Source organism: Lissotriton vulgaris, chromosome 9, assembly GCF_964263255.1.
Source record: "Lissotriton vulgaris chromosome 9, aLisVul1.2, whole genome shotgun sequence".
Taxonomy (NCBI): domain Eukaryota; kingdom Metazoa; phylum Chordata; class Amphibia; order Caudata; family Salamandridae; genus Lissotriton; species Lissotriton vulgaris.
The window spans coordinates 237206124-237221150 of record NC_141697.1 but is presented as its reverse complement, the minus strand read 5'-3'; the positions used below and the strand labels follow the sequence as shown (position 1 = coordinate 237221150).

At 37.0% G+C, this 15027-nt stretch overlaps 1 protein-coding gene across 2 annotated transcripts; it reads right to left on the bottom strand.

Moving 5' to 3' along the window:
* Positions 1 to 578: 578 nt before the first annotated feature.
* Positions 579 to 13174, bottom strand: LOC147689886 (uncharacterized). Of its 2 annotated transcripts, XM_086937386.1 has the most exons (4): positions 13150 to 13174; positions 10149 to 10165; positions 1243 to 1539; positions 579 to 1134 (listed from the first exon to the last, which is right to left on the bottom strand). In XM_086937386.1, the coding sequence occupies exons 1-4, from the start codon at positions 13157 to 13159 to the stop codon at positions 796 to 798; spliced, it is 663 nt and encodes a 220-aa protein (XP_086793512.1). In that variant the 5' UTR covers positions 13160 to 13174; the 3' UTR covers positions 579 to 795. The 2 variants fall into 2 exon arrangements, with proteins under 2 accessions (XP_086793512.1, XP_086793511.1); XM_086937385.1 differs by having other exon boundaries at positions 579 to 1539.
* Between the last annotated feature and the right edge of the window lie 1853 nt (positions 13175 to 15027).

Genomic DNA, 15027 nt, shown 5'->3' with positions numbered 1-15027 from the left:
AAAAATATAGGGGTTCAAAACGAAGAAACGTAGTCAGAAATACTCTACTAGGCAGATGGGTTTCTTGCATCATTATCTCTTTCTCTCTCCCTCTCTCTCTACTTACCCCCTTTTTGATATTTTCTTGGCATTTCGGCACTTCTTTCCTTAAATCTGCTATTTTTATCCAGCTACACTCTCCCCATCTTATCACCAGCTTCCTCCTGAATATATTACATCAGACAATAGAGAGTTGTGTATAGAAATTAAGGGGGTTACCTAAAGACACAGAAAGAAGCCCACCATGACCTTTGAATTCAAGCATATACCGAGATCCGGTGATGGAATAAAAGAAGCTGTATAACTACATTTCTCTGTTCGAAGCATTGCTTTCCCAATAGATCAAACACAACCAGTGTGTGGATAAAAATCATCAGAGTGGATGTGATTTTGATGAGTCTTAGTTCTCTCTACTATTGAAAGGGAGTTAAGTCCATCCAATGCAATTTGTTTCTCTAGTGTTCTACATAATTGTAGAAAGAGTGATTTTACAAATCAATGAAAATGTATTTTTTGCACAGAATGCACTGACAAAGTGATAATTGATTCATACATTTATTTTAAAGTATTCACTGCAACTGTGTACATTTTAAAAATATCAAATCCTAATTCTAGATAGAGCTTGATTGCATAGTTTTAGGCTCTTTAATTGATGAGATGTTTGTTGAATGCAGATTCTGTACAACATGCCTTAATAGACTAAGGCTTTTATTTGCAGTATTCCATGTTGTGTTCCCTTAATACAAGCTTCCTTTGTTACTTTCCCTGCTTTTGTCCTTTGTCTTTACCCTGGCACTTTCCATCATATCCCTGTCCTTGGCTCTCTTCATGACCCTGTCCTTGTTTTCCATGTTCTTGACCCTTTCCCTTGTCTTCTGCTTGGCCCTTTCCTTGTTTTTCTCCATAGCTTTGCCACTGGTCTTGTGCTTTGCCGCCTCCTACTTCTTTTTCTTCAGCTTTCCCCTGACCATATTCCTGGTCTTTTCCTTGATCTTTTCCCTGACCTTTTCCTGTGTCTTTCCCTTGGTCTTTCCCCATGTCTTTTACTAAATCTTTTCCGTGACCATATCCCTGGTCTTTTACAAAATCTTTTCCGTGACCATATCCCTGGTCTTTTGGCTGGTCTTTTCCCTGACCATATCCCTGGTCTTTTGGCTGGTCTTTTCCCTGACCATATCCCTGGTCTTTTGGCTGGTCTTTTCCCTGACCATATCCCTGGTCTTTTGGCTGGTCTTTTCCCTGACCATATCCCTGGCCTTTACCCTGGTCCTTTGCTTCACCTTTTCCCTGTGCTACTCCGAAGCATGTCCCTTGAGCTCCTTGTTTCCCATAGTCCTGGCCATGGCCTTGGCCTGCTTCTTGGTCTTTTCCCTTGCCAGGACTGATTCCTTGTCCTTGCTGCTGGCCATAGCCTTTGTCCTGTGGTTTGTCTTGTGCTTGGTCTTGCTTTTGTCCATTTTGGTCTTTTTGAACTCCGCATGTTCCTTCACTTTCTTTTTCCTAGTGAGAAAAGAAAAAGAACAAGATGGAGAAATGGTCGGTTTTTGGTTCACTAAAATTAATCAAAATCTGTTTCATGATAAGCACAGTTATTTATCAAACAGAAGAATCTACATTACACATGCACAAGAGACACACAATCAACACACTTCCCTGGTGATCAGTGAAGCAATACCATGCACAACACTGAACCAATGAAGAACAAGGATATATCTGTCTAATTTGAGCCACTGCAATTTCTGTACATGTCAGCAGTTCCAGTGCAAGGATTCTCAGATCCTTAGTCAAAATGATATTTTCATATTTTTGGGCTCCTTTTCTTATATCAAAAAGGCAATATTTGATGCCTCGTATTCTCATGTGGCATCTTGTAGTGGCACAGTAAGGCAACTGACCCCATTTGCCTTAATGCAGCACTGGGCCTGATTTGGGAAGGGAACAGCATGTAAGAAAATACAATTTTCACAGATCTACATGAAGCATATGATATCACTTAAATTACATGAAAAGTTTAGCTTTTTTGTTTTCAAGTTTTTTTTTAAATTTCCTACTCCCATAAAGAGGTTACATCTATTTTAGCAGAGCAACTATTTCCCACGTTTTGTAACACCAACAATGTTGCCATTGATGACACAACTGATGACATTGTCAATGAGTTCAGAAGTCACATATGACAACATAGATATCAGCAGAGCATCTATGAATGCTGTGTCATCAACTCTGCTCCTGGTTTGCTAACATGTGTGCAGAAGGGGCATGTCATATCTTAATATTTACTTTAACAGCATTTATTAAATAATAGAAATGAGCTGTAACAGGTAGCCTCTTCTCTCTGCTATTTGTTAATTTTAATTTAGCTAGAAACTAAGCATGATAGAGTTTCCTGTACATGTATCTCCATTAGAAGAATATTATTAATTCTACATAAAACTACTAAAGGTGCGAGAGTTGTTAAAAAAAATTTAAGTTTACTCCGTTGAGCATCTTATTATTATTGGTGGAAACTCGTGATCGTTTGGGAATTCACTAAGATTATTAGGAATACACATGCAACTTCTTGTCTTGATAGACAGATTCATGTAAATAATGATAGAAGATATATGGGATTTTTTGTTTACGAACATGAGAAATCAGGTCTGTATCCATTTCATATGGACAGTGTACAGTTGCACATATTTGTTTTTGTCTTTTGGGAAAATATGATTCGCCTGTCAGAAGCCCTTTTAGCTACACCCCAGAAATTTTCTGCCATATTCCCCTCTTCTTGTTCCCAATTGCAGCTTCTCTGCTATGACGGATTAGCTTGTCTCCCCCATTTGCCTGTCTCAAAATTTGAAAAATAAAACGAAAATAAAACAGTTTATTTTTCTGATTCTAAGGGCGGGCGAGTCTTGGTGTTGGAGCCATCGCAAGGGCAGTAACGAGAGGGAATGGTGGGCAATGCACATGATGGTTTGACTGGCCATCTCAGGCAGGCCAAACCGGCAAAGTGCACTGAGCTGTTTCGAAACTAGCTGCGATACCGGGTTGGCACAGGCTACCATTCCCAATGGTAGTGCAAATTCACGCAGCTCCAGCCAATTCTGACGCTTCTTTCAAGCATGAGTGCTGCAGAGAGGACACAGAGCAGAAGAGTGTGGGCAGCAGTTAAGTACGTTCTTTATTCCCTATTTTAAAAATGCTTTCTTCATTGTCATCCATCAACCCCTCCCCCCCCACCCCCCAGCCACTGTGTTAGGCACTTGCAATGTAAGAAATTGCAATTTATTGCGATTACTTAAATTGCAATTGCATTTAAGGAATCGCAATTTGCGATTCCTTAAATGCAATGCTAGAAGCACCTAGAAATAGCAAATTCGATATTTGGGGGCCGCAAAATACAGAGAAATTACTCTGGTCTGTATTTTGCAAAAACGTTGAAAAATGCATTAAAGTGCATTTTTTAAGGTTTCAGGTTTCTCACACACATGCCCTTAGGGCATGTGTGTGCGCAACATGGGTGTACATCACAATTTCCGGGGTGCAACAGGGTGTCATTTTGACACCTTTGCACCCTTGAAATTGCAGGCGCTATTTGAGAGTACTCCCAAATTGCACATGCAATTACCCATTCATTCATGTGGGCCTGTAGGCCCATATGAATGAATGGGAAGCCTTTCCTTCATGACTCGCAATTAAGGAATCTTTAGGAATCGCTATTTTAATAGCGATTCCTACAAGCATAGGCTTTTGAGAGTCCTTACTTGCGTTTCCTTGATAATCTCAATTAAGGACTCACAAAAGCTTTTCTTGATGCATTTGCCTGTGTATTTCCACATCTAATTCTTAGGAGAAGATTTTCTCACTTGGAAAATTATGAGTGCCTAAATCTTTTTATGCCTATAAATCCAGTTTGTGAATTACAAACATGGTTGTACACATAACATTTCTGCTTTTATGTTTAAAGTGCACTTACATATTCAAATAGCTTAGTAAATTAGACCCTATGTATACCCATGGAGAGAGTTTTAATGTCTGTTATTTTGTGTTACATTTTCGGGAATTTATAAAGTACTTCAATATGCTTATATCAGCTACGATGGCTTTGCAGGATCTGCACTAGTGTTTTGTTAGGTCATTTTAGTTTCCTGAGGATCATTGATGTGGGGTGAGCAATACTGGCTGATTTTGGAAGAACATTACTGGTGATTGGGGAATAACCATTACAGTAATACTGGTTGGAGTATTGGTGATACTCGCGGATAGTGGATGAGCAATACAGGCTGATGGGGGATGAACAATACTCGGTTAAGAATTGTCAATACTGATGGATAGTAGAAAAGTAATACTGGCTGATGAGGGATATGCAATTCTGGCCAAAGCATTGCGAATACTTGCAGATGGTGAATGAGCAATACTGGAGGATGCTGGCTGGAGTTCTGGGAATGTTGCTTGCAGGTAGATGAGTAGTACTGGCTGATGGAGGGATGATCAACACTATCTGGAATAATATACTACTGGCAGATGTAGTATTAGCTCACTGCGGGATGACGTATGAGCAAGACTAGCAATGTTTGCATCAGCAATGACAGCTGTTTCTTCGAGATCTTTGAGTATGGCCATCACAGGCTGAGGATCAATGGCTGTAAAGCACTGGCTATTCAGGGAAGAACATTATTGGCTATGATGGATAAGGAACTACTGATTGATGTTGGCTAGCCAAAACTCACTGATGGGGCGTGATCATAACTGGCTGCTTGAGTAGCTGCACTGATGGCTGATGGAGTAATGGAAATACTGGTTGGTCGGAATGAGCAATAAAGGAAATCCCTTTCAAAATAAGCAAAAGGTGCTGACCTAAGTTTTCACTGCCTTGTACATTGGGAATTTAGCCACAGCAACTTTATTGCTCTGAAGTAGGGAAATATGGTAATAATACTAAGTGTGCCTTTCAGTCAAAATATCAATTTCTGATTGCTTCATCATAGAGGTGTTTCTTTACCAGTAATTTCTTTTGCTCGATAGGCTTATCCAGAGCTCCTATTATGAGCAGTTATTTTGTAGTCCAGACTAATTTCTTGCTTTAAATTTGTTTTAAATGAAGGACATTTGTTTTGCTATATTTTCTCTTAATCCCCACTTATACACAGTTAAAGACCCCGATGAGGTTAACAGTGGCGGAAGGACAACTCCTGCATCTCATGTTAGTAGTAAACATTTCACTGCCTTCCAGGGGTGTGCACTCTCCCATCTTGCTACATTCAGCCTATTGACCCCTTTGTTTTGTGGTGTGAGTGGCAATGAAAATTAAACCCGTCAGACAGAATAATCAGATTCTCAGGATACTGTACTACAGTACATATGTATTTGACTAAAGAGGCTGAAGGCGGGAGCCATCAAATGCCCTACATTATGCAACAGATGGAGTCTGTTGTAAAATTCCAGTGGTGAGCCTACTTGAGCACCCAGCAGTTTCACCATTTTTACTTATGGTTACAGAGAGGTAGATTTGTAGGTGTTTGTTGTAAATACCATTGTATGTTGTTCATATTTAGTCTGTTTTCCTACTTCATTAGTTCTGTGTCACTTCTAGAATACTGCCAATGTTCCTTGCATACCCTGGTTGATCTAGCGTTCCAGCTGTAGACAGTTGGAGCCTGGCCAGATGAGGAGCTGCATGTTTGTTATCTGTGCTTCAATTAATATCTATTCTATTTCTCAAGAAGAGATCTTTGATGGATTCCAGTTATTTACCACATTGTTCTATAAAACCCCTTTCCTCCCATTTTGTATGGATGGTAATCTAGGCTTCTATAAAATAATTGTACTGGAAGGAGGGTGGAGGTAGACAGATTCCTCAGCTGAGTAAGGTCAGGAAGGACCTCAAGACTTAGATTTTCAAACAATGGAAAAACAGGCTATTCATTACCCCACCTCCTAAAGACTCACACAGATGATACAGCTGCACTCTTTGAATCTGATTGATTGATTGATTGATATGGCTTTGGGATCTTATTAGCTTCTTGGAGAATTCTGTCTCCTAATTAGAAAGGGGTTGACCACAGTTTATGATTGTATAGGTAACTATTAATGTGATATTTTTAAAGGGTAGGTACCAGGTTTGATACACAGCTTGATCAGAAATCTCTGTGCCGCATATCAAACCTTATAATGAGATCCTTAAAATGTTTTTCTATTGCCCTAAACCCATGGTTCTTTCCTTGAAAAAAGGCATAACATTCACAAGTTGCAAGACAAGTGCTGGCTAAGCTTGTGTTTTTGAGAAAAATTGAATATATTTCCATTTTAGAAACTGTGTGTTTAATGTAAACTCCAGATCTTTGCCTGTTGCCTTAACAGTTAAAGATAGGTTCACTGCTATTCTAACTCCAAAGATTCATAAGTGAATACTGAAGACAATTTAGAGCTCTCTTCAAAACCCTGCAAGGTCGCGTTCGGGCAATAAGATTAAGGAGAACAAAAAATGTGAATGGGAAGTTATTTTGGTCAATAGTTGGAAAACCTACAAAAATGCAACCGAACATTACATACCATATGAGAAGTGGAAACATATACTAATATTCTTTGTGCAAATATTTAATTTGTTTTTCCTATTAAAAAAACCCTTATTTGATTAGAAATGCTTGAGGATCTACAGTGGCAGGCCATAATGGTATTCGGTCTTAAAATCAGATACAGATCTTAACAATCCTAACAATTCTGGATTCAGCCCCATTCCTCACTCATGCAAAGGGGCATTATTACGTCTGCTGTACAAAGAAGGGCGAGCTGGTGATCTCAACACTATCATCTCATTGCCCTCCTCAATGTGGAGGGAAAGCTTTTTGGTAAATTTCCAATTAACAATCTGCATTTCATGGCTGAAATTCTGAACTTACTCCCTCTCAATAAATCCGGATTCTGGCCTGGATGCTGTGCACCATACAATATTGATGCTAATTCGTAATTGGTGGATAGTACATTAAAACGAAAATCATGTTGAGTGCAACCATGTTACATAGGTTATACAAAGGGCTTAACCACTGGAATTTAGAGAATACATTATAAAATGAGAAATTGATCACTCATTATTACACTTTTTGATATCCCTACATGAGGGAACCTGACTTAGAAGGCAGCTCAATGGGAGATCACCCTCTCTGAAAATGATAATTTACAATTGGTTAAAACATGATGCTTTTTAGCCCCCTCCTACTTTTTTCCTTATGTATATGAGATGTAAACCAATATCATGATAATACAAATGGTCTTTCTCAGTAACTTGGACATATATCTATCACCTATTTGACATATGCAGATGATACTGTCATCTTTTTTTAAACTCCTGCAGGTCTCCAATCTAAACTATTACATCTACAAAATGACAGCCTAGGTGATAGCCTAAAAGTGAATGTGGGAATGACCAAAATCATGCAAGGGCTATTCTAAATTTTGTCTGTGAATTTTTTTGCCACTGATGATAACCCATTAAAAAACAAATGGTATTGCAACTCAGATAAGCTATCAGTTCTAAAACCAGATTAGGCATTGTGGCTGCGGAAAAGATCATTGCAGACAATAACCTTCCTCCACTAACAGATCTCACAAAGATTCCTCAGTCAGAGTGGAGGGACTTGATGGAAAACCCTCATGAGTAATAGCAGACAGGAGGACCTCAACATTTGCAATCATATATAAATGTAGATTAATATATCAAAACTGATACAGATTGGCAGTTTGAGGGGACGTAGAACAAACAGTGCTCAAAAGACAATCAAAAGACAATCACTTTATTGGGAAATTGTCCAAATGTTTGGACTTCACTTATTTCATCTACAATTAAAAGCATGATATCATAGAATAATCTATTTGTAGAATCATTTGCTTACTACTTATTTGTATATTTTTATGTCAATTGACTGGGTTGCTGGTCATTATTTATTTATTAAAACATTTATTATTATTATTAAGGTCATCTTGAATTTTATCTCTATGTTTTTATTATTGTAAATGAAATATTTTCTTCAACACAATGCATTTGAAATTCATTTATTCACAAGCTCAGTCACACAACTCAATCTGAATTTGGATGACATTGTGGATAGCTCTATGAGAGTTTTAAAGGGCACTGGGTACTTGGATGTCAACTTCTTTATATGTCATCTTCCCCAGGCCAAGTGACACCAATCTCTAATTGATGCTTAAAGATATGGTGTCATTGCCACAGAGAGTCAGCAGAATTAACAAATTCGCAATTGTAAAAGAGGGGAAAGGCAACTGGTGCTTGTGTTAGGTTACAGCCATTCTAAACTGAATAGATGAATTTTGTACTCGTTTTATGGGTTTTTGCTCCATCTCATCAATACAATTGGTAATTGGCAAATTGAATAACAAACAATTGACATTTATATTTTAACACATTTGTAGAAAGATTTGATGGATTTGGCTCTGATAGCCTTAGCAGTAACAAGCCATTCATGTTTTCTGCATATTTTATATTTACTAACAAGCACTGCGGCAAACAGTTTGGAAAAACCTTTACAGAAAATGTTTCTGAAGACTCCTATCCTAACAGATAATAAGGGATTAATGGATGTATCTAGTGATGCAATTGCAAAGGATTATTTGATAATTCTGCGAAGACTGCTTCACAAGGCGGTTATTTGAAGGTTGCATATTATGTAATGAATTAACTATTTAGCAGTGAAAAGAGCACTAACTGAAATTGTCATCACTATAGATATATGAAGTCTGAACCTGAAGAATGGAAGGGACATGTCTAGAAAGCAAAATAAATAACATGAATAAAAAACAAAGGCCTAGTAGTTGAAAGGTTCTCAGATGTCCCTCCAAAATCTGTGTTGATAATTTTTCAACTCAAAGAATGGGGTCTTGGGGGACATTGTAAAAATCTGCTGGGGTCACTGATCTTCTGGAGTCCCATTTATGGTGACCACCATCTTCCAAGTCATTAATGATACTGACGCCTGCTCACAAACTACGTTTTGCAGTATGTTTGATAGTACCACAGTGGTACTACTCACACACTACAAAATCCTAATAATTTTTTACAGGTGAAGACCTGCACCTGTGGCTCTCTGATCTTTTCTATGCGGTGGTCCCTGCCAATGAAGCAGAAATCTCTAAACATGGGAAGTGGTTGGAAAATGGGAAATATCTGCTCCTAAACAGGAGGGTTTTAGAAAAAAATAGTAATTTAGGCAGATACATGCTAATACAAACACAAACCTACAGAAGATTAAGGCCATTACCATTCAAAAACTTCACTTCTAAACGTACTAAACCACAAAAGAGTAGAACACAGGTTGGTCTATATGTATTTCAACCCAACCTTTCGGTATTTCTAGTTACCTCAAATCACCAATCACTGGTGCTGTAACACACTCCATAGAAACCAAAGGAGGCAGAGGATTAAAAATAGCGACCCATGGGAAATAATGTTAATCTTATTAAATTATTTACATTTGTTAATTAAACAAATATTTAGTGCTAAAAATATGCAAAATGGATTATGTAATGTTCCATTATTTTTTCGTTGCCTTATTACATGTATGTTTATTTAATATCGTAAATATAAAAAAAATTAAATGCTGGTTAGGGTAGGAGTTTTTATTTTGGTGAAAACAAATAGTTACAAAATGAATATATATTAATATATTTAATTTATATGATGATGATGGATTTGGTCGAGCTAATATGCTGTAACATTATATGTTATCTAGTTATAAATTATTATTTTTAATTATTTTATCTTTGTAGTTTGCATTGAAAGATTTTAAAATCTTTTTTAAGTAATAACCTTCAATAATTTCCCCCTTCCTTTTATCAAAGAGATCTCTGCCCCAGTGGCAGAGAGCTCTAAATATATATGGAAAGTTATTAGTAGGAACGTACACTCTCTGATCTCAGAGGGAGGAGACATTCAAATCTATATTTAGGTGTAAGTCTGCAGTTGAAAGTGATGTCAAAATCTAATCTCCTTTGGCATTATATTACACATTGTATGAAGAAGGTAAAAAGGCATCCTTTGAATATTTATGAATTTTCATGAAATTAATTCTACCACAAAATTTGCCCCATCTTAGAAAGTATACTATACAATGTCTTACCTGCTTCTGCTTTTGTGCTGTAAATTAAAAAGACAATGTCAGATTGAATCAATATTTGAACTTACGTGGGGTTTTTAACAAAAATTATATATTTGAAACATGTATACAAAATGATGGTTTTCTTCTGCCAATAGACAGTGGTACAACTGCTGGATGATGATACTGTTTCTATTGAGCTATTTATTTTAATGAAAGCATAAAGATTTTTTTTTAATCAAAGACAGTAAATTTACTTTGGGATTAGGGATACATAAAGTTTGTCAAATAGTTTTTTGGACACCGGTAAAATGTTTTTCATATAAATACATCCTTTGACTTACACTGCCATGAAACATTGAGGTTCTAGATGCTCTGTATGTTTGCACACTTTGTTATACATATAGACATATGGAAAGTGGGGAATAGTTAATGCAAATGTTTTTGAATTAGAACAAAGCTATGACTTTGCGGCTGTTGGCCTCATTTTTATCCCAATCTGGCCTGACTTTCCGCTAGGCACACATACACACCTAGACAACAAAGACAACAAAGACCGCAGAAACATTTTCAGAAGTGGCAGAAGATCCTCATTTATAAGTGACATCTCCATATGCAAAAAATGTGGCAACCAAAACATTGTGAATCAGGATTGTATTTTCCCAACAATTTTTTGCTTTTCCCTCAACAAATGTGACTTTCTAATGAAGTAGATTTGTTATCACGTAATTTACATGTCTATTTCCTGTTAGAACGTTTATGATGCTTTTTGTTTATTTTAAGACTGAAGGAGTAGGTGGGTAAAGGTGGACAGGTAACAGGCACAATAAAGAAGGACATAAGCATCAAACATCTCCTCACCACTTAATGAAACCTCTAAAGTGTGTCACTTTGAATAGAGATTACACCTTCCCCCGTTCTTTAAGAGGACACTCAGCAACAGGATGTGAGCAGTTGGGGTCAGGGTTTGAAGCATTACAATAGGTAAACTAATAGTTGTAAGAGCATTTCAACAAATGTGCATCAGATTTTAACACATGTTAAAATGTAAACCATGACTAATGGATGGCTTAAGTCTAGGAGAAACATTTGTTTAGACCAATAACTTCCTACATAAAGGCTGATCTATCATATTTGTGGGCTATCTACCAACGATGTCAACAAGAATATTTATGTTAATTTAATTTTATGTAATGTATCATGTGGGTTGATGCTTTAATTCTGACACAGGTGCACTGCACTTCTGATTTACATTTTTTCATTATTCGATAGCTGTTTTAAATTGAAAAAGACCATTGCAAGAGACTCTAGCAGGGTGGTGGTTGCACTATAGGATCATTCTTGAATAAATAAATACATCTTTGAGACCAAGCTACATTAAGAACTGATGTGAAATGTGAATTTCTACGTATCTTATTCCATTGTAGTGCCACAAATATTTGACATTTTATTAAGTTAACCAACTTTTGATAAGTTGGCATGCTACCATGTCTTTTAAGAAGTTTGGGTTTATTTTTGGGCAACAAAGCAAACATCTCCTTCCATCTTTTCTATGGATTTTAAACACATTGTGAAGTTTTTTTTCTAAATACCAACTTTCTGGATGCTCAATTTGTGACAACATATTTACTGTCAACTGTCATGTAAAGGATAAAACACTCTTTATTCAATCAAACTTATCAACAAGTGGTTGAGTAGTGGAAATATGTCTTTGAAATAAATTGCTAGTTTTTGCACTTTTATAAAAGGTAAAATGCTAATGCTCAAACTAGGTGAAAGGAGATTTCTTATTTGAATCTATTTCCATCCTGTGCTGTACTTGTTTTACTGTGATATATATGCTTCATGAAACAGACTGTCTTTGTGTAAGAGAAGCTGATGAAGAAGCCATTGCATTGGGACATTATTCGCCTGTGTGTATACTGCTGGTTGTATAGATTATCTAAGAGTGCTCTGACATCACAAAGGAGTTGCCCTTTGTGTGATGTCTCTGGTCTTTTCAAGTAGTGGGCTACAATTAGACATTATACAGTTATGAATAGTTTATTAGAGAGGCACCTGCAATTACTATAACTTAGCTGTGTTAAGTTCCCAAAAAGAATATTCCTTAGGCATTTAGAGAAAGGCGGCCCAGAGGCTGATGCTTTGTCTTTGAATCAAATACTCTTTCATTTGGGGTATGTCCATATTTCATGGGGCACCAGTACTAAACCTACTGGCTAGAAAGAGTCTCACCAGTGGGGCCAACCTACTTTCCTTTCAATTTGTGGACTACTTCAGCAACTTTGACAATGACATTTGTGATATGAAAATGGTGGAAATTGATTAGATTTGTGGGTCAAATACAGTACATTACGGAGCCAGAATCACATAATACAATGAGTTCACAGATGCAATGTGATTAGGGGATTGGCAAGAATGCACCTTTGCATCTCAGTTATTTATTTTATACATTTGCAACTTGATTTTATAATTGTCTAAGAAAATACGGTTCTAAGAAAGTGTTGATCCTTTCCTACATGTAAACATTCTTAAGCAGGTGGCATACTGTGCTGTTGGACTGAACAAACACCGGCCTTTTGCGCACTGTAGTTCGCAGATCAATGATCACTTATCCTTCAATCTGCATGGCCCATGTTAAAGTCTTTGATTGTTCCGCCATCCCGCTGAAGTGCATAGGCTGAAGGCTCGACAGTGTAAATTAACATTCATGTTGATACTGCGTAAGCACACTTCCTCCTAACCCTGCACTAGTACCCTGTTTTAATGAGTGTATTGCAGATTAATTAAATATAGTCAGAATATTGCTGTATTCTGATAATATGTTTGTTAAATTAGCTTGTGAATATTTTTAAAACTTTCTTATATTTTTTAATGTATCTATTTTGCATTGCTTTATTATAGTGAGTACCTAATTAGAGCTAATGAGGTTGATTTAAATTGACAATAAACTATTAAAGGCCTCAAAGAATTTACAGCGTGAGATTGTGTTCAAAAGCTAAAATTAAGAGCAGCAGTCACTTACATTGGTCCATGGCTTTAGAGGTTGTAGTCCTGTGTCCCCAAAGAAGAAACAAAGGTCTGTGAAGGAACAAAAATTCATTAAGGAAATTAAAAATAAGGAAGGAAACTTGATCTTTGCACTGTGCCGATCTATTAATTAGTAATAATTTAAAATGAGTTACCTAATCATACTTATTGCCATTTGTGTAAAATGTGCAGAGGAAATTTAGTTTGGTGGCTGAACTATCTGCTCCAAAATCAGGAAACTAGTATTCATATTCCAGAAAATCATCTTAATCAAACCTGGGCCGTCACTGTATCTCACATCTTATCTTGCTTCATTTGACTACAAGCACCTAACTACTTTTACTAGGATCCATACAACAGGTGTGCATCTGTGATATTAGGAGGAGCCCTCTCTATTTGTGATTAGCAATTAGCGAATCACAAATTGAGAATGCAACTTTAAGGGTGTCAAAAGGACACCCTGTTGCATCCCTGAAATAAGCATGGGTGCACATGTGTCGCACATACATGCCCTAAGGGCATGTATGTGCTTCATATGGCACTTTGAAAAATGAAAAAAATGCATTTTTCAAAGAAATCACAAATCACCACCAACTTGAAGTTGGTGGTAATTTGCGATTCCTAAAGGCCCATTTGCACTTTTTGGTGCTTCTTACATTGCATGTAAGGAAGCACAAAATTTGTGATTCCTTAAATGCAATTGCAAAATAAGGAATCGCAAATTTTGCGATTCCTTATTTTGCCGTAATACATACCATTTGGCAAAATTGCATTCACAAACGCCGAAATTGCGAATGAAATTTTGCTTGATACATATGGCCCCAAGACTTTATTTTTGGCAACGATCTGCAGTGGTGGAGCATGTCAGAGGAGATTACAAGCCCTCAGATTGATAGATGACAAGATGCAACAAGACACACTCTACTAGAAGGGAAGGGGGTGAAAATATTAAACAAACTGTGGCAGCAAGGTGACCGGGTCTGTTTTCAAATCTATATAAGTGCAAAAAATGGCAAGAAAAATAATTACAACCTAACGAGGACCTGAAATGGTTAAGCTCACAGCAGACTGTTGTGACAGCAGTTGCATTCTCCTTTTACCTTCTGTCTCAACAAAATTTCTTTCAATAAAACAAATAGCATTAACTAGTTTCTCAAGGGGCATACATTTTCTTTTAATTTACACACAACATTACAACTTGAAAACAAATGAACTCCAAAATTAAATTTTGACAGATTAGCATACCCAAAACATGTGGACAAGTATTATCGACACTATGTATATACTTGTATAAATGCAATTGTATCAAGGCATTAAAACGCGCAGCATGCTTTAAACATGCACCTAAATCACAGAGTTTCCTTTTCTTAAAGCTCATCTCTTACCTGAATGGACAGTCAGTCAAGAATCTGAAAACATTGCAGAGAGTTTGGTATTTATATGCAGTGCGGGCAGCGCGATATGTGCCCATTGGGCAAGATCACACCCTATTGATGGCATATTACATGACGATTAGTTTGAATCACATGGTAATTTAATGCAAGCAGGCGGTGGCATAGCCCATCAGCATGAGCTAGATATTAATGTTTAAAATAGTCCATCGGAGAATTCTTGTCATTATTTTTAATTACAATAATTATATTCATTTTTCTTGATTTGTGCATGAGCCATGCATAGAGAGCACTGTTCCAAGTAGAGGATCTCACTGCCTCACATGCAATAAACCAGACAAAGGCATCATCAGCTGCAGACTTTCAAGGTCATGACCCTACGTCATCTGTGTCAGTGCTCCTTTCATGAAGGATGATGTGTAGATTATCAATGCACTCCACAGTATTAGTAAGTCAGCTAATTAACGCCACTCCCTCAGTAG